Source organism: Falco rusticolus, chromosome 13 (genome assembly GCF_015220075.1).
Source record: "Falco rusticolus isolate bFalRus1 chromosome 13, bFalRus1.pri, whole genome shotgun sequence".
In the NCBI taxonomy this organism is placed as follows: domain Eukaryota; kingdom Metazoa; phylum Chordata; class Aves; order Falconiformes; family Falconidae; genus Falco; species Falco rusticolus.
Window position 1 is genome coordinate 1,545,054 of NC_051199.1, and position 23,498 is coordinate 1,568,551.

At 52.6% G+C, this 23,498-nt stretch overlaps 1 protein-coding gene across 1 annotated transcript; it reads left to right on the plus strand.

Annotated features, from left to right (window-relative positions):
• The first annotated feature begins 6,270 nt into the window (after positions 1-6,270).
• On the plus strand, positions 6,271-16,123 carry LOC119156493 (PTTG1 interacting protein). Its single transcript, XM_037406252.1, has 7 exons — positions 6,271-6,542; positions 9,102-9,154; positions 10,108-10,216; positions 13,047-13,149; positions 13,257-13,322; positions 13,752-13,798; positions 15,337-16,123. The coding sequence occupies exons 1-7, from the start codon at positions 6,449-6,451 to the stop codon at positions 15,378-15,380; spliced, it is 516 nt and encodes a 171-aa protein (XP_037262149.1). The 5' UTR covers positions 6,271-6,448; the 3' UTR covers positions 15,381-16,123.
• Positions 16,124-23,498: the final 7,375 nt, after the last annotated feature.

Genomic DNA, 23,498 nt, shown 5'->3' on the forward strand with positions numbered 1-23,498 from the left:
CAGCAGCTGGTAGAGATGCCCCAAGGTCTGCACCCCTAAAACACCCACCAGGCACTGGGGGCCAGCGCAGGGGGCTGCTCTGATGCTCCCAGGATGTTGTGAATTTTTTAAAGCTACATCAAGATGTTTCTATTAAAGGACTTTCTGGGTCTAAGATGTGAATCCATAACCACAGCCAGCCAGCTTGTCTCGGTTTCAGCTTAAAACCCTCCGCTGCCAGGCTACTGGGGCCAGTGCCGCAGCCACCAGGAGATGGGAAACATTTGCCATGTGCTAAGGGATTATTGTATAAAACCAAAATGCTTGGCTGCATGCCAAGGTACATGGTTTCCAAATAGAGTCTGAATCCTGGACAGAAAAGTTCCAACTAAATATAGCCATGACAGCCTTGGAGTTGACTTTTTTTTGGGAGGCTGAGTTCACTTAAAATAGCCTGGTTGTTGTTTTTGTTGGTGTGCCCTGCCAAGGGGGCAGGTAGAGGTGTGTTTACGGAGGTACAAACCCAAGGAGGTGACAGGAGGGGGAACCTCGCCTTTCCTCCCACCCACCCTGGGATGCTCCTGAGGGATGGAGGGGATGCAGGTGCAGAGCCACTGGCCTGCCTTCCAGTCCCTGAGGAGGAACCAGGGAGGCAGCTCTGGATTCCTCTTCCTCACACCCTGCCCAGGAAAGGGCTATCTGCCTAAAAACCATTGCAGGGAACCAAAAAAGCTGGGGAGGGGGGACAGAGCATGACAAGATGGGGGACAAGACAAGCGGGTGGCCTCGGAGAAAGGCTGGCGCCTGCAGAGGCTTGCTTACATGTAGCTCAGCAACTTTGCCGGGTGGTTTTGGCAAAGCCAGTCTGCTGCCGGGAGCCAGGAGCGATGGGAGGCTTAGAAGAACTCGTGAGGAGGTGGTGTTCTCATTTGGAAAAGGCAATTTGGATTTTCTGGGCTGCCAGCCCTGCTCACACCTTTCTGAGATTACTCAGCCATAGACCCACTAGCAAATCCAGAAACAAAATCAAAGCCCAGCACTGGGATGGAGCAAGGGGCTGGGATTTCAGCAGCGCTACATGCAGGCTGAGCCAGCCCTCAGCTTCAGGATGGAGCTGCTCTGACTGCAATAAGGGGAAAGCCCACAGAAAAAGCAACAGAGCCTAAATACCTAGGGTGGGAAAGAAGGTGCTGGATGCACTCCTCATACCCAACACAGAGCACTGGGAGGAAGCACTGGAGAAAAAATGGAGCAAACTCATCCTCAGCAACACAAGTAGCATCACTCCTCCTTGTGAGCTGACCACATGTACTCAAGGCAGCAGTGTCCTTCTTTAAAGGGTTAGGGGACAAAACTTCCAGAAAGCCATAAGTCATTGGCTACCTAATATCATATACATATACTGCAATATATGTAATATCATAAAATATTGTTAATGTTGAGGCGAGACAAGCACCTACATGTGTATTGGCTTGCACGGTATCCACAAGAGCTTTCCAACACCTTTGCACTGCAAGCAGTAATTTTATTAGAGGGTTCACAGCTAATAGGGATAAAAATCAAGCAGATGCTTGAGATGGGCCTTAAATGAGGGTAGCCTTAGAAAACAGGGGACACCTGAGACAGGCAAGTATCAAATAATCAGTTGTCCAAATGAAAAAATTCTGGGTTTGTAAAGTCTTACTAAAAGGCAGGAAAGTGGCTGAGGTGTGGTCCCTCTGCAGCAGAGGAACTGCTGGGAGGTAGAAGTTTGGCTCTGAAAAATTCATGTTCCTAAACAATGGCATTGGGGAGGTCAGTGACATGGGGGAGGTATGGCTAATTATAACAAATACCACCAGAGTTATACCTTACATAGCTAAAACTGCTGCTGGAACCAGCTTTCTGAGAGCCCAGTGAAAAGCTTTTGTTTAATTTATGGGGCTCAGACTATATTTAGCCGGCAGATCCTTGGGGTTTTATCTGGGATTGCTGCTCTGAGCCAGCAGCTGGAACATTTTAATTGTTTGCTCTGGGTTTAGGGTTTTTATTTCCAAAGGGAGAAAAAGGAAAGCAGGTGCTGAGGTCTGACCCTGCTGCCCTGCCACGGCCCTCCTGACACCCTTGCATCTCCTGGGGTAGGGAGGTCAAGTGGGCCTTGGGGTAGCTCTCTGCCTGCCAGGACACTTTCTGAGCTGGTGCTGGGGGGGTCACAGGGTAAGCCCCTGTCCCCTAGCCTGGCTGGCTGGAGGGGGCTGCACCTGCTGGCACGCTGCACTCATCCCCAGCCCCTGCCAAAGAGCAGACGAGAGCACGGAGGGGGGAATCCGCCCCCAGCCAGAGGCACACCCGGTCTCCCCATCCTCTAGTTGCTATGGCGATTTAAAAATAGTCTGGGTGGTTCAGTGAGGTGAGAGCATCCCCTTCTTCCAGGAAAGTGGCAAGCGCTGCTCCAGGCCTGGGAACATCCCTGCCTTCAGTGTGGGGTTTTATTTGTTAGGAAAGCCCTTTGGTATCTGCCTGGAGTGTGGCCGTGAGAGGAGCCATCTGCTCGGGACAGGCAGTGTTTATGCTGCCGTGCCAGCTCGGGCAGTGACGAGCTCTGCGGGTGCCTCATCCCCAGCCCCCCATCACCCCGCTGGCACCTCCACCCCGGTGATGAATGCAGCCGTCTCTCTTTAGGAAAACACCGGCTCTGCTGCACTGGGATCTCCTACAGCAGCTTGGAAATCCCCCTTAGCTGGTGGCTGACAAGAACTGGCGCAGCGGGGTGGCAGCGGGGACAGCTGTGTGCTGGGAGACCGGGGTCTGCTGGGGCATCCCTGCTGTGGAGGGCACCGGGCACACTGGCAGCCCCGCTCTGGAGATGTGCCCAGGTGCTGAGGAGCCCAGGCAGGCACGGGGCTGGAGGGCTCGATGGGCTGGGGCTCCAGGCAGAGCCCCCACCCTTGTGGGCAGCCCCACTTTAGGGGACGCTGCAGCACAGAGGCTGTTCTGGGGGTTCCTGCTCCACCACTAATGCTCAGGGCTGCAGGCAGGCACCTCTCCCCAGGCTCAAGGTGTTGGTGAGTTGACGAGACAGAAAGGAGGCAATTAAAAGCAGCATGAAGCACCGTGGCCATGCCCGTGCCCCCGGGAGAGGCTGGCTCAGGTTCAGCTGCCTTTGGCCCAGCACAGAGGGTGCTCCAGGACCCCCGTCTGCCCGCGCTGACCGGAGGGGATGTGGAGTTGGGACTAAAGGGAAAACCTAGAAGAAGGACAAGAAAATGCCGCTGTTTTCTACCTTACTTTTTTCCCCCACTCTTTTTTCCCTTTTTCTCCCTACAACCTTTTTCATTTGGTGCCTGTTGACACAAACAAGCCCAGGTTTTGCACTGAAACACTGGCAACCACTTCCTTCTATTGCCGGCTGGCATGGCAAGCTAATTTTATCCTCCCCAGCTCCTGGAGATTGTCCTGTTGCAGCCAGGGAGTGCTAGAAAATAGCACATCGCCCACTCATCCAGCCTCCTTCAAGGGAAATATTTATATTATGCCAAAGAAAGGGTTTCCATGGCAGTGATGACTTTAGCACCGTCACCTTGGAAACCATTTGAGGCCATCTTGAAGGGTTTGAAAATACCCTTCAGAGACAAATAAGGAGAGGGAGCGGAAAGGCTGGCGGGGTTACAGCAGCATTTTCGTCTCCCCCGGCTTGCCCGTTGGCACCCTGCCTGCTCTCACCGCCTGGGGTACCCACCCGTGGCCACTCGCTTTGGGTCCCTGCCCATGTCGCCTGAATGCTCCGTAGCCCAAGTGTTGCTTCATGAATGAACCCGGGACAAACGAATGAGGCACTTTGCAGACAGAAATGGTTCAGTAGGCACTTCCTCCTGCTGCCCAAGCCGGCCGGCAGCGGCTTCGGCATCAGCGCATCGCTCAGCAAGTGTGAAAGATTTGCCTCCAGCTGAGGAGGTGGCTTCAGGGAGAGCCCCCCCAGGGCCTGCTAATGCTGGAGCAATCCCCATGCCTGCCCAGCCTCAAGCACCAGCTGCTTTTGGAGGAACAAACACACAGGTTCCGTGTCTTTTTGGCAACCCCCAAGTCCTTGCTACGTGCAAAGAGCCCCGTGTTTCTCCCAAGGAGCTGCCAAAATCTGAACCACCTACAAGAGGCGGCTGCTGGTGTCAGCGCGCTCGCCTGCAGTGGCAAAATCAAGAGAGGCCCATTCGCTCCCTCCTCCACATCACGCACCTCCCACAGCTCAGCCCATACATCCCATGGTTCGGCCAACCTAATGCTATCAGCTATTTACTCTCCCAGTCCACGGGAGCTCTGTCACCAGCGGCCAGCCCATCTGGCTCTCAAGGACACCAGGAACACAACAGGGGGAGTGAATCTTTCTGAGCAGATGATGAGCTCCGTGATGAAGGTGGCGGTGCCAGGGGTGGCCAGCGATGCTGCCTGCTCAAGCCATGGGATCACTTTCCTTAAGTTTCACTTTCCATTTTGCTGAAAAATATTAGTTGACTTCTTAATTTACTTTAGGGCAATCCAAAATACATTTTCTTCCTTCTCCCCAAGATGCCTACACGCTGAGGAGTCAGTTATTTGCCAACCCAGAGCTCTGCCCCTGGCACCCACACTCAGCTCTGGCACAGCCTCCTGCCTCCCACCCATGGGGTCCTTCGTGCTTCCCCACACCTGCCACATGGCTGAAATCAGTCAACCATGAACAACTCAGCCAGCTTTCCTACAGAAAAACATCCGTGTGGTGCTCAGTTCCTCCACGGGATCCCAAGGGTGCGCCTGGTCGTGGTGCTGGTGTGGGGGTAGCTCCTGTCTTCCTGCCCCGCTGCCTGTGCCAGGCTGCCTGCTGCTGCCACACCTCAAGGCAAGCACGGTGTGCTTCAGGAGTGTGACAGGTATGGGGTGATGGTGTCAGGGCGTGACTCCCTCTGGGGAAAAATCTTGGTCTTGCTCTCAATTAGCCTGGCCTGAGTGTGCCTTTGTGCTGCAGCCCGATGCGCACCCAGCTTCGAGGGACGCTGGCTTCACCATCACTGCAGAGCAGGGAAGCAGCTGCCAGTGCGGATACAGCACCTTGCGGTACCCGTGGGGGCCTAGGCGCGGGATTGGAAGCTGAGATGGGTGTAGGAACAGCAGTTTTGCTCTGCTGCTGCCAAGAAGCCCACATGCATGTAGTGATACCCTTATTCTGTTCCCAAGGGATCGGGGGTAAAACCAGAACTCAGAGCAGCCCTACACCTGCAGTGTCACAACCGTCCTCACAGTGACAGCTGGAAACTCATTCCTTTTGGGAATCTTGTCTGGATCGCTGGGCATGAATCAAAGAACATGGAGCTCTTTGGCTCCAACAAAGAAAAGCACTCAGCAATGTTCTAGACCTACAGCATACAAAAATCCCTGTATGTAGTGCTGCAACTTCTCACATCTTGAACGTTGAACACGTGGGCTTGAGGCCAGTGGGCTTCTTGCTTTGACCAGGAGAGAGACCCCAGCACCACGAGTCACAGAAACTTACACCTGGCCTGTGCTGACTGAGGCGAGAGGCTGGGATGCAAAGCAGAGAACTACAAGGGTAAGTGGTTATTCACACGCATGAGGTGTCCCAGCCAAACCAGGGCACCCAAGTGTGGTTTTACACGGGGTTCTTACACTCTTCCAGTGTTCAGGTACAACACGGCTTGGCTAATCACCAACACCCACGCTACCAATCGCTAATTGCAGCAGAACTTTGCAAAGCCGCTCTGTTTCTGCAGCATTCTTGCCACTCGCCTGTTGATCCAGTGTCCCTGCAGTCGGTCTTGCTGGCGGTGGGGACCTGTGACACCGGATGATGCTGGGAGGGTTTCAAAGACGTGCCAGAGGGGCTGGGGGGCGGCGTTAGCGTGGCTGTCCCAGGGATAAAGCTGTTTCTCCTTCATGGACAGCCCTGAGCTTCCCAGCAGCACAACCCTTTGTTCCAGGGCCGGGCCGCTCTTTCGGTTGTTTTAATTAAGCACGAACGATACCAAAGTCTCCAGTAAAATTCCACTATCTCATCACCTTGCATCATGTGAACTAATACATGTACCAACAGAGTTAAAGCACTTTCACGGTATAAAGACGGACGTAGCAGTGCAGGAAGGGGCCCGGGGGACCCTCGGGGGTCGGTCCGCACCGGGGCGGGAGGAGGCTCCGCGGTTCGGGCTGGCACAACACAACCCGGGGGCGCTTTGCGAGGGGGCAGCCGCCCCCGCAGCCGCCCGCTCCTCCTGCGCGGGGGTCTGGCCCCCCCCTGCGGCCGGGTCCGGGGCTGCGCGGGGGGCGGCTCCCCCGCCCCGGCGTGCTCCGGCCGCCCCGGGGGGCTCTCCGCCCGCTTTGCGGGGGTAAAGCCGGGCGGGCGGCGGCTCCCGCTCCGTGCGGCCCCCGGAGGGGCCGCCCCCGGCCCGCCCCCGCGCTCGGCCCTACATAGGCAGCGGCGGCGGCCATCCCGCCCGGCTCCGCCATGGCCCTGGCGCTCCGCCTCTGCGCTGCCCCGGCGCTGACCTTGGCCCTGGCCCTGGCCCTGCTGCCCGCCGCCGCGCAGGACATGGCAGCAGGTAAGGGTGGGCTGCCCTCGCCGCCCAGGCCCCCCCGGGAGCGGGGATCCGAGCCCCGCGGGGAGCTGCCCCCGGGGCCGCGGGTGTGGGGCAGGGGCAGCGGCACCGGCACCGGGCGCTCCCCGCGCGGCGGTCACGGCCGTGCCGTTACCCCGGAGCCCGCTGCTGCGGGGCGGGGGGCGCCGGCTGCCGGCCTGTGCGCTGCGCTCCTGCTCCGACGTGGCCGCCCACTCGGGACGGGGACGGGCCGTGGGAGCCGGGAGGGCAGGTCCCGTCCCTGCCCGGAGCCCCGCAGGGCGCGATCCTGCGCGGTGCGGATCCCCAGCGTTCAGGTGTGCGGCTGCAGCAGAACTTGTGCTCGCCACATGCCCGGCGGCCGCTGCGATGTGACTGCGTGCGGTGATGCTAATGGCTCGGGGGGGGGCGGGGGGGGGGGCTGGGCGCCTGCCCTGGCACCAGCGGCCCTTGGGAGGGGGTCCCGCCTCAGGGCTGGGTGAGCCCCGGGTGCCATGGGGGAGGGTGGGGGGCGGCTGTGCCCCCTTGCTGGACGGAGGGTGCAGCACAGCTCCGCGAGGGCCGTGCCAGGTAGAGCAGAAGCTCTAGTACAGGGTGGGGACCGTCCCCTTCGGGGTGTCCCGGGGAGCCCGCCTGCCCCGCTGGGCGAGCAGCTCTTGACGTGGTGACCAGCCCTCTGATGGCTGCACGGCAGCTCTGCTTGGGGGGAGGGTGAGGACCAGCACGTGCTTTGCTGTCTTCCTTCCACCCCAAGCCATTGGCTTCACTTCTGTTGCCAAGTGGCAAAAGTATCATCTGGGAGGCTTCTACCACCCCAAGAGCTGCTCTTCCACCTCTGCCCCAAAGGACTGCAATGCTTCCCGTGCCATCCTGTGTGAGTGGGTTGGTCCACTGAGATTGGGCGTTTGGATAAAACCCCAGTCCTGGAGGGCTGCAAGGTCCTGGAAATTGCCCCATCCCATACAGCTGTGAGAGTGTGGCTTTGACCTAACAGCTCAGAGAGTGAATGCCAGCCAGGGGTGCCAGGAGAGAGGACACCCGGAGGAAAGCATCAAGTAGCAAGCCCAGTTAAAACCACAGGCTCCCCTTCTGCCTGTCGATGGCCTCCCGTGATGTGAGAGGGCAGTTTCAGGACTCCTGGTAAGCACATGGCTTTGGGAGCAGCACAGGCGCTGTGATGCTTTTTCAGCCTCCACTGGAGAAATGGGGAAGACTCGGATTCCTAGAGTGTTTGAAATCTGCAGTCTTGGCCTCTCTGGGCAGTGTGTAAACACCCTTATCTGAGCTATGTTAATAAATCGCCCAGTTGTTTGGAGGGCTGCACAGAGCATGTGACTGTTGACAGTGGGTCACAGCTGAGGGTTCCTGCCAGCTGGAGAGAGAAAATGCAGCTTTGCTGCTCGTATTGAAAACAAGCACCTCTGGGATGGATTTTTTTCCTGATTAAGGTACTGTGAAGCAGTGATCCTTCTTCCACCAGTTACTGAGTAGTCAAGCAAATTGGTTTGTGGTGTTTTGTTTGGTTGGTTTTTTTAAACCACAGTCAAGACAGGCTGATGCTTAGACCCTGTGGGCAGGGGTGCGGTTTAAATGGCTGATCCTCAAGGACTCAGAAACCACCATCCCTGAGGATCTAGGGGAGCATACCGGTGAAATAGCAGGTGAGTATCCTATAGGAAGACTTTCCTGAAGAGCTAGTACTGCTGGCAGCTGCAGGCAAGCCCAGGAAGGCATCTGGACGGGGCCACCTGGTCCCTTGTTCAGACCTGATCTGTTCCCTGTTCCCAGCTACCTGCTTCCCCTGGGGATGCTGTCGTCTGTGGTAGCACTGGTGCAGAGAGCCACCCCTGCCTATAGAGCAGGGGTCTTTCTCTGCCAGATGGGCTCGGGAACAGGTCCTGAACAAGGGTGCAGATTTTGGCTGTGGTGCCACTTCCATCAGCTAGAGCGTTTCCTGCTGAAGGAGGGTTTGGATGAATTGGCTGGGGCAGTGTATGGCCCCTCATGTGCAGCAGGAGGGTACACGCTGCTGTGGGGACTGTAGCTGTGCCTGTCCACCCCCCCCACCCCTCGTGCTTCTCTGCTTCTGCTTTTCCTTGTGGTAACTTCCTTGTCTGGGGCTTGTTTGCTTAGGCTGCTCTGTCATCCAGTGCTATGGGACTGTTCTGCCTACCCAGTGCCTGTTATCCTTGGAGGGTCCCTCTGGACTGACCCCAGCTGTCCTGCTGCCTGCTGGCCACAGCAGATGCTCAGGCTTTTAGGGAAAATAAGACCCAGGGAAAAGAACTCAACAGCTCAGGGCTTTGGGTCAGCATGGGCAAGGCAGATGACTTCCATTTGCATTTAGGCCTCCCACTGTGACACGGAGTGTGTCTTGAAGCTGGCAGCTCTTGCAGCACCATTATGCTGCATTGCTGCTGGTCAGAGGGGAGCGATTGCCTCCTGCAGCCCGCAAGGCAGCAGGCTCCGAGGAACCTCAAGTTTTAAACCACTGAGAAGTCCTCAAAGTACTGAGATGTCTTTTTTTTTTTTTCTTTCCTGTAGATTGTCACCAGTATACAAACAGGAGCTGTGAAGAGTGTCTGAAAAATGTCACCGTAAGTATCAGCAGTATAACTCCCAACCTCTCATGATGCCTGAAAATGTAGCGTGGGCTTTGCAGGGCTGTTAGGGAGCAGTTTCCCTCCTGGAAGAGGGGCTGCTCCCCTGCCCTTATCCTGAGCATGCTGCAAATGCCACCGGCCCATGCTGGTGAGCAGCCAGCCATGACTCAGTGCTCTGGGAAGAGGTTGCTGGAAACCCTGGGGTTTTGTTGTGTGCTTTTTGAGGTGAGTAATGGAATTGCTGAGCCCCTCCTCACGGGTGGGAGACACTGTCAGGGGAGGTGCATGTAGAAGGAGCAGAGTGGGCTGGACTGGCTGGTCAAACTGCCTCCCCACCAGTGTGTGGGTGTTGTGGCAGTGGGTAGATGGTGGATGCAGGACATGTACCTGTGTGCTGCCAACTACCGATGACCTTATCTCTGATATCAGCAAACTTGAACTTGAGTCAGATCTTGCAGCTGATGTAGCCAGAACCAGTTTGACCAAACACAGCCAAACACTGGTGTTGGGGGTTGGAGCCAGCAGGAAAGGAGGGTGTAGAGCTGCTGCAGGTAGTCTGGCTAGGAGAGACTGGTGAAGGCACACACAAACCTCTCCTGCTCATCAGCTCCGAGTGGCTTGTTTCAAAGGCTTTCTTATTGTCCCCAAAATGCTGCGTGGAATAAACACAAAGGATTTGGTTATTACTACCATCATGCAAGCCAGGAGAAGGGCGCTCAGCACTTTCACTTGCTCTAGAAATGTGCACTCCTCTCCCCAGGTGCGGGCAAGCCTGATGCAGCCTGTGCTGACTGAACACAACTGTTACCTGTTGCTGAGGGGTGGTGCCTGGCTCTCGTGAGCAGGTGTCAGCGGCCCTGTCACTGTGGCTAACAAAGCAGAGCATGGCTAACTGGCAGCACAGCCATGCACCAGTAAAGCTATGCTGCCTGGTTCCTGTGTTCCAGTGCCTATGGTGTGCCAGTAGTGGGAGGTGTGTGGAGTACCCCGTCCGAAGAGTCCTCCCCCCAGCTGACCTCTGTGAGCTCCGCTCTGCGCACTGGGGAGTCTGCTGGGGTAAGTGGATGATGCTCGAGTGATGGCTGCCTTTAGCGCTTGCTGCTAAATGGCACGGGCTGCTGCTTGCACTAGTGGTAACGGGAGGTTTCCCTTCCCTCCCTTTCTCGCTGCTGGTGTAGCACTGACAGGCTGAAGTCAATCAGGGCTCTGTAAACTTCCTGAAGCGTGGGTGAGAAAGCAGAGTGTGAGCAGTTTCCTGCCTTCTGGCAAGAAGGACCAGTGGGGCTTTAGCGACTCTAAATATGTTCTTCATGTTTTGGTGTGAAGGAAGGCTTCCGACATGGCTAGCACCTAGGCACAAGAGCCGAAGGTGCTCTGTGGGTAGCTGCCTGCGCAGCCCTTCCCGGCGCTCAAAGCGTGCTCACCAGGATCTGCTGCGCCCCGTGCGTCGCTCCTTGCACTGCTTCTGGCTTTTCATGTTTAGCAGTGCAGCTGTGGACCCAGGCGGGCTCTCAAAATTCACGGGGCCTCTTGGAATCAGAAGTGAGGTGACTTACCTAGGGGGCTGCATGGGCTTCTAGTGCTGAGCATCCCACAGTCCTGCTCAGCTCTCACCCGCCTGAGAAATGCCCTCTTCCGAAACTAGCCCTGTGCAAGCTGTGCTGCAGCTGGCTTGCCTGCAGCCGGGTCACCTCTGGGAGCGTTTTCTGGCTGACACTGACTGTTGGCTGACTTTACGCCTTGGTGCTCTGTTTTCTGGTGTGTTTCTGGAGAAATTAGCGTCTGTTTAGACCAAGCTTGGTGCATGCTCCTGCTCGGACAGGACCCAGCTTCTAGGGGCTGGGGCAGCTAGGAAGCAAGCTGGTTTATCTCACCTATCCCCTTGGTGGGGGGCTTGGAGTTGAATTGTGGTCCTATGTCACCTATTGTGCTTGAGGCAGGGCTCTCTTCTCTACCCACAGGACAGTTAAAGCTGCTGTGATACCTTGTGGAGGAAGAATCTGCTCTTTGTGAGCACCACAGTGTGCTTTTCTGAAACTTGTGCAAGACCTTGAAATACAAGTTTTTCTGTGAGCAGCTTCACAAAAACTTTAATTACAGAAGAACACATTCCTTTGCTTGCAAAACTCGCTTCAGAGGAGATTAGTCCTGTGGGGGATTAGCTCTTAAACAAGTCTGTGTTTTTAGTGTGTGTGACATTATCATCAGGTGGAGGAGTGCCCGGTGCTCTGCCACAGACCCCTGTCCGGGAAGGGGTGATCTGAGCCCCCAGGCTCACCCTGAAAGCCAGGGTTTCAGAGGCACCAGTACAGACATGTGCTAGTGGAGAAACTCCCTTCTGAGCTACCCCCACTGGGCTGACTCCTAGTCTTTGGCTTTTGGGCTGTCCCCTGTGTGACTGCTGGCTGTGCTGCGGTGGACTCACAAAAGCTTCATGTTGCTCTGAAGCAAGACAGTGCCATGGACCGTCAGGTCTCAAATTCAGACTTTTTCAAAGCCTTACTGGGAACATAGACTTGCTGACCTCCCTGCTGCAGGGTGGCTGCTGGAGAGGCTGCACGAGCCCACCTGTGGGGACAAACACAAGCGTCTGCAGGCTGGTGGCTTGCTGAGTTCTGGGCTCACTGGTGACCTTCTAGGCCATGGCAGTGGTCTGCAGTTGGAACCACATTCCTTGCATGGTGCATGCCACAGTAACCTGGGTAGGGATGCAGTATGATTTGAGAGTCGGGGGCGCAGGTGGCAGCAATGAAGCTCTCCACTGGGAGCAGAAGGCTTTGAAAGCAAGTTCAGTGGTGGAGTCAGCTCAGCCTGGAGCACCCCAGTAAGATTGCTGCAGCTGAGTCCCTGCAGCAAGGGGACAGGCAGGCATCTTCTGAAATATCCTGAGATACACGATGTGTGGTGCTTAGGTTTTCCACTGGGCTTACGGTCTGAGATGCATGGAGAAGTGGGGGTTGGAAGTGCTCTGAGCAGGCTTGGGTGCTCTAGGATTTCTGCAACTTGGCCGCTGTTCGCGAAGCGGCTTGTAAACAAATACTTCTAGAGGCCCAAGTCGCTGAACAGTCTGAATCATACTTGGAAGAAATTCCTCTTTGTGGCAAAAGATTTCAGGTGATGTCTAGATATGTCCATTTTGGCCAGTGTCTCTACTGCTGTCACTACAGAAGCTGAGTAGGATGACTGCATCCCTGGGGCCAGGGCTCAAGGCTGCTGCTTCACCACCACATCCTGGCAGGTTTTGCGCTGTGCATGGGCGAGCAGATCCCCCAAGCCCTGGGGAGATGTGGTGGTGGTGTGCATGAAGCAGCCCTCCACTTTCAGCTGCTTCAGCCACGCTGCTGGCCCTGAGCTGATAAATCACAACAGATCTTGTCTTGCTCTGCTTGTTGTCCAAGAGCTCCAGACGCCCATAAGTGCCTCCAGTCCACTGTCGTTTCATCTTGGATGACTTCTGAGGCCAGCCCCTGTGGGCAGCAGCTCCAGTGCCAGCTGCAGCTTCTTTGTCAGAGGTTGCTTCTCAGCACTGCAGCCTGCAGGGTTTTTTCCCCTTGATGGGTTACTGTTCACCTGGATTAGTGATTAAGACAACTTTGCTTCTGTTTCTGCCAGAGGGGTCTGACCTCAGTGCATTTGTTCTTGCATGTCTTCATAGCCAGTAAATAAGTGCTGTAGTTAAGCAGCTATATCTGCTCGGTGTGTACGTGCTGGTGCTAGTGCTTGGTGTACCTATAGATAATGATGTCCATCTTGCTTTCTGAGGTGGTTACGCATGTCTCCAGCCCAGTGACTGAAGCTGCTGGTGACAGTAGCTTATGCTTGTAAAAACTGTAAATCCAGACAGCCGTGTGTTTATGTGCTAAATTTGTTTTGTCACATCCTTTAGTGAACTTTGAAGCCCTGATCATTGCGATGTCTGTGGTGGGAGGAACAATCCTTATCATGTTGGGGGTCTGCTGCTGCTGCTGTTGTAAGAAAAAGAGCAAAAAGCAAGTATCGGAGGGGTACCCTGTTTTCTCGGAGTAGCTTTGATGCAACCATGTGCTGTTGCAGACCTGAGTGGTAAGTGTCACTAATGGGCTTTTCTGTCTGTCAGGCCAGACAAGGATGATGAGAGAGCGGCCAGGGAGCGGGAGAAGAGGCGGGTGCGGCAGGAGGAGAGGTGAGCTTGCCCCCCAGCCCTCGCTCCCCTGTGAGCAAGCCACACTGCTTCAGGCTGCAGAACAATTTGGCTCCTGTCTGTATCATCAAACATGATGCCTAGAGGCACACAGGGCTCAATGCACGCAGCCAGTGGCTGCTTCAGCCCTAGCTCAAACGTGAACCTCATGAGCAGTGTCTTTCTGGGACAAATTGTGGGTGCACCACCATAACAGTGTTGTGTATCTGACTCCTTGAGGACTGCTGATGTGCATGGGCTCTGGTGGTCCCCAGTGCCTTTAGGAAGTTGGAAGGTGGGTGGCAGGGGCACTGAGCAAACCTGGCAGCCTAGAGCTCCTTAGGTTGGGAAGAAGGAAGGAGCTGTAGCTCCTCTGGCTTGATTTTGTATTGCCAGTCACTGGCTGGTGGTTTTTGTGTTTGCTTCTTGCAGGAGAGCAGAGATGAAATCACGGCACGATGAAATCCGAAGAAAATACGGTACAGTGCTGAGATGAGCAATTCAAACTGAGCTTGAGATGGAGCAGCCTCAGTAACTGTGTTCCCTGCTGTGGTTGCAGCTGCAAAGGAGACCTGGCCAGCAAAGAGAAAGCAGTCTCCGCTTCCTTAATCTCAGTGAATTGCTCTCTTGCCCTCTGGCAGCAAGTGTAGAGATACTTGGGTCATGGTGTGTTAACCCACACTACTGCTGCTCCTCTTGGGCAGGAAAGAGGGAGTGTTTAATGCTCCCTGGAACCTGTGTCCTCTGAACTCACCACGTGGGAGAAGCTGCTGGGGCTTGACTGGAGGGGAGAAGCAAAGGCTGGTAGATGTGGCAGCAGCTGTAATGCTGCTGCCCTTCAGGCACAGCCCTCCAGCAGCCCCGGTCAGCGAGTGGCTGGGGAGCCAGCAGCCCAGGGCAGGGGGCCAGGTGGGAGCAGGGGGCTGACGGCTGCAGAAGCACAGAGCAGGCACCACCTGACTGCAGAGCCAGTCGTCTGAGCCAGCAGCAGATCCTGGGGAGGTGGCTCAATCCCCTGCTGCTGGGATGCGCAGCCTCCCTCCTGGGGCTGGACTGTCCCTCGGGTGAGTCCCACTGCCCCAGAGCAGGTTGGGGACAGCAGCCTGGTAGGAAGCAGGGAGCAGCCAGTTGCATGGAACTGGTGGAGAGGTCTCTTCTGCCTGCCCGATGGGGCTGCTGGGGGCTCTCCCAGGGTGGCCACGGAGCAGGGAGCAGTCAGGCTCCTACACGCTGAGTGTGGTGGTCTCTGGCTTTGTGGGGGACTGTAGGGAAAGCTGGAGACTCTTCTGTGCCTGCAGCTGTTGCCTGCTGCTGCTCCGTGTTGGGCAGGAGATCCAGGGGCCTCTGGCTGGGCTGGCTTCTCTTGAGGGAGGAAGAGCAGGCAAAGCTGTGCCTAAAGGAGCTGTTGGTGGGGGAGGTACCTGCTCATGGAAGTGGAAGAGCTGTGCTCCAGGGCTGTCTTTCCACAACGGGGCTCTGTCTTGCTGCAGTGTGACCTCAGAGTTTGCAATCTCATCCTTTCTGTCTGTTCCACCTCTAAAGTGTTGGGCTGGGGCTGGAAAGCAGCCAACAGAGTGGCACAGGGGCTTGTCACAGGCCCACAAGTCAGCCCCATACCCTGCCTTGCTCTCTCCCAGCCTGTGGGTTTAGCAACAGGGGAGCAGTTTTAATTTGGGTCTGGGGTCTCTGTTTCCAAGTCCAGTCCAACAGAATCAGCATGCAGAAGGGCTGCTCAGAAAGATCAGTTATGCTGCTTTACCTGGACTTTATATGACTGCCTGAGAGAGGAGTTTGCCATCAGGTTGAGCTTCTTAATGAATCTCTCCTCTTGTGCAGAGGAGAGTGCAATGGTGCTGATGGCATGTGCAGCTCAAGTGGTAGCAGGTCTTTTGGAAGGGCTGTGGGACAGGAGGCTGGATGAAGCACAAATGACAGAGTTGTTAGCAAGAATTAGCTTTCTTGCTGGCCATGACTGGTATGGCAGCTGCTGTCTGAATGAATCTCTCTTCTCTTCTAGGCCTGTTCAAGGAAGAGAACCCTTATGCAAAATTTGAGAATTAACAACTCCAGACCTGCCCACCCCAGTGAATGGTGCCTTCCCACAGAGCCACAGGACTCTGCTTCCCCTGCCACAAGGAGGTGACCACGGTGCCACTTTCCACTTCAGCTGCCACAGCAGATGAGCCAAATGTATGGTGACACCACTGTCCCTGCTCCAGGTGCTGTTTGCTCCAGAACTTTGCTCTTGCTCTGGTGCAGGAAAATGTGGCGCCATTACTGGAGGATGACACATTTCTTCTCACTCACCCCTGGGGTGGTAACAGAGTCCAATGCAAATAGCCCTTGTCCCTGGCCAAGGGCAAAAGCAACCTAATCCATCTCTCTTGCTCCTGCCTCACCAAATACCCTTCACACACACAGCCAGGCTTTTTTGTCCCCTGTTTTTCTTTTTATCTTTTTTTTGATTATTTTAGTATAGGTAAAAGCCAGCAAGAGTTTCTTGCCTTACTGGTCAGCAGGAGGCCTTGGCTGTTACTCCAAGTGCCTGTACTTGTCCCAGCACATTAGCATTCCTTTCAAAAAGCACAAGTTTCTGGTTATCTCTGGCCTCCAGAAGAAGGTCCCATGTGCACATTCTCACTTGCAACTAATCTAGGGAAATGACCCAACTCTCCTACCTCTCTGTGCCTTTCTAGAAGGGTGGTCCCCTGGGCTTGATGGCCATGGCTGATAGCAATAGCGTAGGGTTCAGATGCATTTACAATATGTTGACTATATATTAAATTGATTTGATTACTGTCCTATCTGTAAGAGTTTAATTTTGCTTCCATACCAGATACGGTTTGGCAGTGATGGCTGATGGAGTTGTCACTGTCATGTGGCCCTGGCTCGTCAGGCTCTGATGGAGGTAGAACCAAGACTGCCTTGAACTTGTGCTATGCTTGAAAGGAGGGGTCTGTTCATGGAGATGTTCAGTTATCAGGAAAATCTGGGTGTTGGGAGTAATGCTGCTTTCTAAGAAGCTGGGTCCTTCTGCAAGAGCTTGGCCTGTGTCCTGTAGCACCCCTGAGAGCCCATGTCTAAGTGGGGTGTCCTGGGGGCCCCTGGCAGTGCTGGGCACAGACTAAAACCTGTGTAAGGGACCCGGGAGTGGGGTAAGGAGGATGGGAGCTGACTTCTCTCGTTGCAGTCCTATACTTGATCAAAATTGCCTTTACAGTATGAAGGAGCCTTACATGCAAGCAATAAATCTACCTTGATAGTTTTGTCTAAGAAAAGCTGGCTATTGCATTCTGCCAGGTCAGGTGACCTGTTCTGGGCTGCAGTTGGTGGCATTTCTGTGGGCTTGCACAAAATGCTCAAGTTGCCTTGCTGGGCTTATGGCCCTTGGACACAAGCTGCTGAAGCAGAATTTTTGAAACTAAACCAGCTGTGAAACCTTGCTGCTGCCACCTGAGCTGTGTGCTGGCTGCCAGAATCTGGCTGGCTTTTACCAGGATGGTGAGAGATGCAAGACTTGCAGGTGATGTTTCATCTAGGCTGTCTCTGGCAGCTACCAGAAGATACTCAGCTTCAGGTGGTAGGAGCAAAGACAATGACTGCCAATGCTGAGTAAGTACCTGGTTTGTAACCTGGGCTCCTGTTAGTGTGAACTAGGCTGCAGCACTGGCACGAGGGCTGAAAGAGTAAGGTTGGGTTGCCAGGCTCTCATGGGTGCTCTCCTTATCTTCTGTCCCAGTCTGTTGCACTGGCTGGGCAGGGGCTGCATCCTGGGGCTGCCAGTCAGGACCTGTGGGAGGCGGTGACAGCATCTGTGTGTGGCTGGGAGATGATGCTTTAAAGAAATCCCCAATGTCCTCTGTTTTGCACAATGGAGCTCCTTGCACAAACTGCCCTGTGCACATGGGAAACAAGGCATGGAGCCCTGTAAAGAGAAGTGAAAATGTTGATAAAGATCCTGGTTGTGCCCTGTGCCTTACTGGGTATGCTGGCTTGGAGGGGCTGTGGTGCCCCTGCCAACCAAAGAAATGGGGTGTCCTGTGGGAGCTTTGTTTAAGAACAAGCAATGTATGGGGGCAGCTGTCAGAGCTGCCTTTACCCATACCAGGCTGCGATGGGCTCCAGGTCCCATCCTGCCCTGGGGACTGGGACCAATATAATCCCTTTGGGGCTACCTAAGCACTTCCATTGGTCTGCTCCCAGCACTAAGGGGTTGCGTCTCCAAAACCATTGAGCAATGGGGGACCTCTGCAAGCACGTTCCCATTGCCAGGACCCCACTCATGACAGGTTCTGCCCTCCTGCTGAGCCAGGGAAGCAGAGGGACCTGCTCCACCTGGAAAACTGGATCCCTACCTGGACAGAGTGTAACTGTGCCCTGGGAACAAGCAGAGGGCATGGCACTGGCCATCGCTGGGCAGCAGCAGTGCTGCATCCTTAGCTTGCATCCTGGGCTCCAGCACGCCTGGCCTGGGGGCTGCCTTGCACAGCCTGTGATGGAGCTTTGCTAATTTTTCTAATTATTCCTGCGGAGGTTGCTGTGCGCAGGTGTTGTGTGGCTACAAAGCTGGTGATCCCTTTGGCTTGGCTGGCCCGCAGCAGAGAGGTGAAGCAGGGTCCTTGGGTGGCTGAGATGCCTGCCCAGGTCTGGGAAGAAACACGCCCACACTGTAACTGACAGCTGAGCCTGGCATCTAGAAAGATCCTTCATGAGGATTAATTGCTCCTTTGCAAGGCCGTTGTGCTGGGAAGGCTGCCCTGCTCTGGGTGGTCGGAACAGGTGGCAATGGGGACGGCACAGCTGAAGGGTGGAACAGTGTGTATCACCCACCGTGGAGTGCACTGATGAGGATGATGGGCACTTGGAGGATGCACAGGGAGCTTGGAAAGAAGGGACATGACAGGATATAACAGGGAGATTGGCTCTGACCTGCGGGACAGTTGCACATACAGAGGCCTGTGATTGTGGGACAGCCTTGCCCAAAAAACCCAGACAAACCTGGCACTTCGGCGATCCCCACACAGGGCAGGAAAGGTGGGATGAAGAGCCAACACCCTGAGGGACACAAAATCCCTCAGTAAAGACTGAGCTGTCACACAGGCCTCCTGCCTGCAGGAGAGGATGGACATGCGAGAGGTGACCTTCCATCATCATGGCCACTGGCGTGCTGGGCTGCATGAGGAGCGGTGCCTGCAGGCATAGGGAGGAGGTTCTTCCCCTCTGCTCAGCCCTGGTGAAGCCACCCCCAGAGCCCTGTGTCCAGTGCTGGGCTTCCCCAGGGCAAGGGACAGATACCGACTGGAGAGAGCCCAGTGAAGGGCACCAAGGTAGGGAAGGGAATGGAGCATCTCTGGTGAGGACAGGCAGGGAGACATGGGACTCTTCAGCCTGCAGAAGAGAAGACTCGGGGCACCGTCTCCATATAGATCACTGTCTGAAGGGAGGGTGCAAAGAAGATGGAGCTTCCCAGAAAAAAAGGCTCAAGGAGTGGCAGAGGGGGACAAATGTGGACACTGGGGGAGAGGGGCCACTACTGGCTTCTTCTCTGACACTTTGCTCATCCCTGCAGAGATGGGATGCATCCCGGGAAGGGGAAGGGGGAGTGCCCTGGGACTCTTGCCAGCAGATCTCCGAAGGGGCCAGTGCCTGCTCTCCTGAAGGCCAGGGCGACAAAAGCAGCTGAGAGGGAGGTTTCAGGGAGACCCTCCTCTCCTCTCCTGGCCCCCACACCCCCGTGCTGCGGAGGGTTGTGGTCCCGCCGGGAGGCTCTCCGGGCTGGGGGAGGCAGCCCTGGCACAGCCGCCTGCCCAAGGGTAGCTGCCTGCGGGAGAAGCAGCCCCAGCTGGGATGTGCCTCACATTTTGGGAGTCTCTTCTTCAGGGAAACCCGCGGCCCTTCCCCGCAGTGGGGCGGCCCCACCAGCTGTGCTGCAGGGTACAGCCTGTGGCCCTGCCGTGTGGGGGCTGTGGCAGTTTTAACCTCCCCTTGCAGCCTTTCCCCCCAGGAGGGTTTGGGGGGACACAGGTTCCCGAGGAGAGCACCCGCCCGCGCTGTGGCACTACCAAGAGCCTCCACACTGCCGTGACGGGTGACTTCTGCTGCTGCAGCCTTGCTGTGATTGAAGAAGAACCTCACCCCAGCACAGTCCTCGTGATTATGTCTCCCAAAGCAAGAGAATCTTCCCCCTGTCTGGAAGTGGCATCTGGAAGGAGGGTGAGGATTTCCTCTGAGGTACTGCAAGTGAAAGAGCTTTGAGTCCCAGCTGACGCCCCATGTTGCGTCTAATCACACGTCGCCTTCAGGAGCTCTTGGAAATATTGCATAGCGTCCTTGCTCATCTGCCCTGCAACAGTCTTCAAAAGGTGTTGTGTGGCCTACGGGAAGAGAAGGGATCAGTAAAGCAAGAGCTGCCGTGCTGTTACCAAAATCTCGGAATGAAGAACTTATCGACACCAATGTGATGTAGATAAGCAGACACTTCTTTATTAACGGCCGGGTGCGTGAGCGAGTCCTCTCACGATCAACGCACGCCAGGTCTCAAAATCAGACACCATATATAGAACTTATTCATACATATTCATTAAGTATTCATGCATAACCGTGATATTTCCCGTAAATCATTAACATACTCTCCTCCTATATCCGATTCTGCGCAGTAAAGCTTAGAAAGGTCTAGAAATGGGTCTGGGGTACGATTTGGGTAGGTGGTATATGAGTCGGTGGTCGCGATCTCCCCCTGCCGGAATTACCTTTTACTAAAGTTCACGATTTCTTGGCAGGCATCTACAAGCTGTTCCAGTCGACTCTCCCCAGTTCCCATTAATCTCATATTCTGACATTTCAATACACCTCTGCATACAGAAGACTGGTTAAATACAAAGAAACCTTTCAACCGTAAAGTTATTACCTATGTTTTAACAATGGTTCCAGCCCCTTCTTCTAGCCTTGGTACAGGACGTACAGAAGATCTCATAACAACTTTTACTGTGTAGCTATAAGTTTCTTATAATTTTTTTTTCTTATCCTTCTATATTTTAATTTTATTAAATGATTTTATAAAATCAATTAATCAATCAAATAAAATCAATCAATCTTAACTTATTAACAAATCGATAACATTTCCCCCCTTTGAAAGTGTTGAAAATCATTATTTCAATACTTTCACATTATTCATTTATCTTTTGTTTCAACATATTTTGCTAATGGATCATGTCTTGGTGAAATAGTTGGTACTTCTCTCATAATCATACGGTTTACTGCAATTCTATTGGTAAACTGTTTCTTCAGACATGCATATACTAGCATGCTCATCAAAAAGACAACTAGTAACAGAAACAAAGTTTTGATTATGGATTGTATCCAAGAGCTCAAATTCCATCCCAGTTTGTTAAAAATTTTCCCAAGCCAATCTTCTGACATATTCTTTTGAATTGTTTCAGTTTCTTTTTCAATTTTTCCCAATAGGTCTAGATCATGTTCCACATCCTGAGTGACATTTGGAATGTGGATACAACAGTGGTCCAGTTTATCCTTGAGATATCCACACTCCATGTTCTTTAAGTAGGAGCATATCTAGTGCCATTCTATTTTGTAAAGTCATTCTGGAAGTTGCCTGTAATTGTATATTCAATTCCTTAAACCCCTTTTTGTTAACGTTTGCTAATTTTTCCACTTGACCAGTTAACTGATAGAGCCATGCTCTGTTTCTATATGAAGCTATAGGATTTAAAAGTGATTCAAGTGCCCAACCAGTTTTCACTCCTGTAGATGGTTCATTCCAAATATCATCATTTATCCCAGATCTCTTTATTCGTTTCAATTCTAAATTCTCTAGAGATCCTTTAAATGGTGATTTCTTCCAAATTGGGCACAATGTTGGCATGCCTAAAGTGATTTGTTTCACCTTACCATCTAATGGTAAGTGTGTTGTCCAGGTTCCATCACTTAATGCCCAAACTAAATGTCCTGGACTTCGAATAGTAGATTTTCTACAACTAAACAAAGTTCCTCTTCTGACTGTAAAAGTGCTGGTTAAATTGAGAGTATTCTTAAGACCTCGACAAAAACAACCATATTTCAAAGCAGCAGCCAACGGAGGAATTCTTTGGATTACTAAGTCTGCATTACTACAATCATACACTTTTTCACATTTCCACCATGGCACTATTTTATTTTCCTTCTCTCCCGATGTAGTTGACCTATCATCCACCCAGGGTAATACTGAAAAAACCTTTCCATCCCAGGTAAAACACCATGAAGTTCTTGCTATATACTGAAAATGGGAAAATATGGACATAGACCATATAGAGTCCCACTGGTCTACTAATTGGGTGCTTTGGCCAGTTTCGTTACACTTCCATTCCATGACACTTTTGCTCACATTGATTTTAAATTGTTCATCATAAGAACACCATCCCAACTGGAGATTTGGACCCCCAGGAAGAAGAACTCAAGCTATGGCACTAGGTCGGGATCCTGTTATAAAATCATAATTCAATAGTTTGGGGGTGTTTTTTTTTTTTTTTTTTTTTTTACAATCTGTTTCTTTACCTGGTGACTTCCACTGTTTTCTAATAACCTTTACTTGTTCATACCATTGAGTTACTGGCCTTTGTTCACAATAGGTGGTTTCATTTTTATGTTCCAAATTAGTCAGATTCATAGTTAAAATTCCCCATGGAATAGATTCACCTACTGCCCTTGGTATTGGCAAACAGTGATCTGCGTGACGTTTTGTAAATTGGCAAATTCTTTAATCAATCCTACCATCAAATTTTCCTCAGCCATTTGTTTGGGAATGTCAATCACTTGTTCTGTTTCTATTTGTCTTTTGTTCCTGTCCACCAAGTCAGCCCATGATCCCACCAACACTACCGACCAAAAGAAAATCCAAAAACCAATCATAACCTGATATGAAAAATTAGACATGTTTCAAAGTCAATTTTTAAGTCTCTGGGTCACGATTAACAGTCTTCCACGGAGTAGATGCTTTCTTCACGGTGCTTTCTTCACTCGAGTATAATGTATCCAAGCATCCGATTCTGCAATTTTGATAGCTGTAAAAGTGGTTAACAGTATCTGGAAAGGTCCTCTCCAGTGCTCCTGCAAAGGTTCGGAGGTCCAAGTCTTCACATAGACATAGTCTCCTGGTTGGAAATCATGCACTGAATTTTCCAGGGGTAAAGGTCTATTCCAAATTACTACACTCCAAATCACAGCCAAAGTTTTCCTTAGAAAAAGCAAATAGTTATACACATCTTGTTTTCCTTTTACATGTATGTTTAGATTTGGTTCTAGAGGCTCATATGGTTTTCCTTATAATAATTCATAAGGACTGACTGAGGTTCCGCTCTTTGGCTGTACCCTGATTCATAATAATGCCAATGAAAGTGCCTGAGGCCACTTTAGACTGGTTTCTTGACAAATTTTACTTATTTGTCGTTTCAAAGTTTGATTCACCCTCTCCACTTTTCCACTAAATTGTGGTCTCCAAGACGCATGCAAATCCCGATTAATACCCAATACTTTGCTAACACTTTGGACTACTTCAGCAACAAAGTGTGGACCTCTGTCAGAGGAAATTCCAATAGTAACTCCAAATCTCGGAATTATTTCTTGTAATAACCACTTCACAACCTCTTTTTGCTTGTGTGGTGCGACAGGGAAGGGCTTCTGGCCATCCTGTAAAACTATCAACCCTTACCAGGATGTACCGGTACCCATTTTGTCTAGGTAACTATCGGACATTCTGGTACATACAAAAATTCATGTGTAATTATCTTATTTCCAAATTTCAAATCCAGGGGTTGCAGGAATGGCCTGTTTTTGTTCCAGTTTTTCCTTTACAGGTATTTAATAAAAAAATGTCACTCCTGTATCCACTCCCAACCTCACAATTTAAACAACATTTTTTTCCACTTTCTTATTATCAGAAGTTATAGCCATTACCAAATTATCTCTAATAGTTAGCTTACATTCATCCTGCCAATCCTTTCTTTGTCTTAAGTAAAAAAACAAATCCACATCTGGCATTTTATTCCATTTCCCTTCTCTTTTACAATACAGCATTAACTGCAAAATAGTGTTATAATTCAGTGTCCCATTCGTGGGCCACTTTTCCTGATCATCCAATATATACAAAGGCCACCAATTATTACAACACTCAAATTATTACAATAC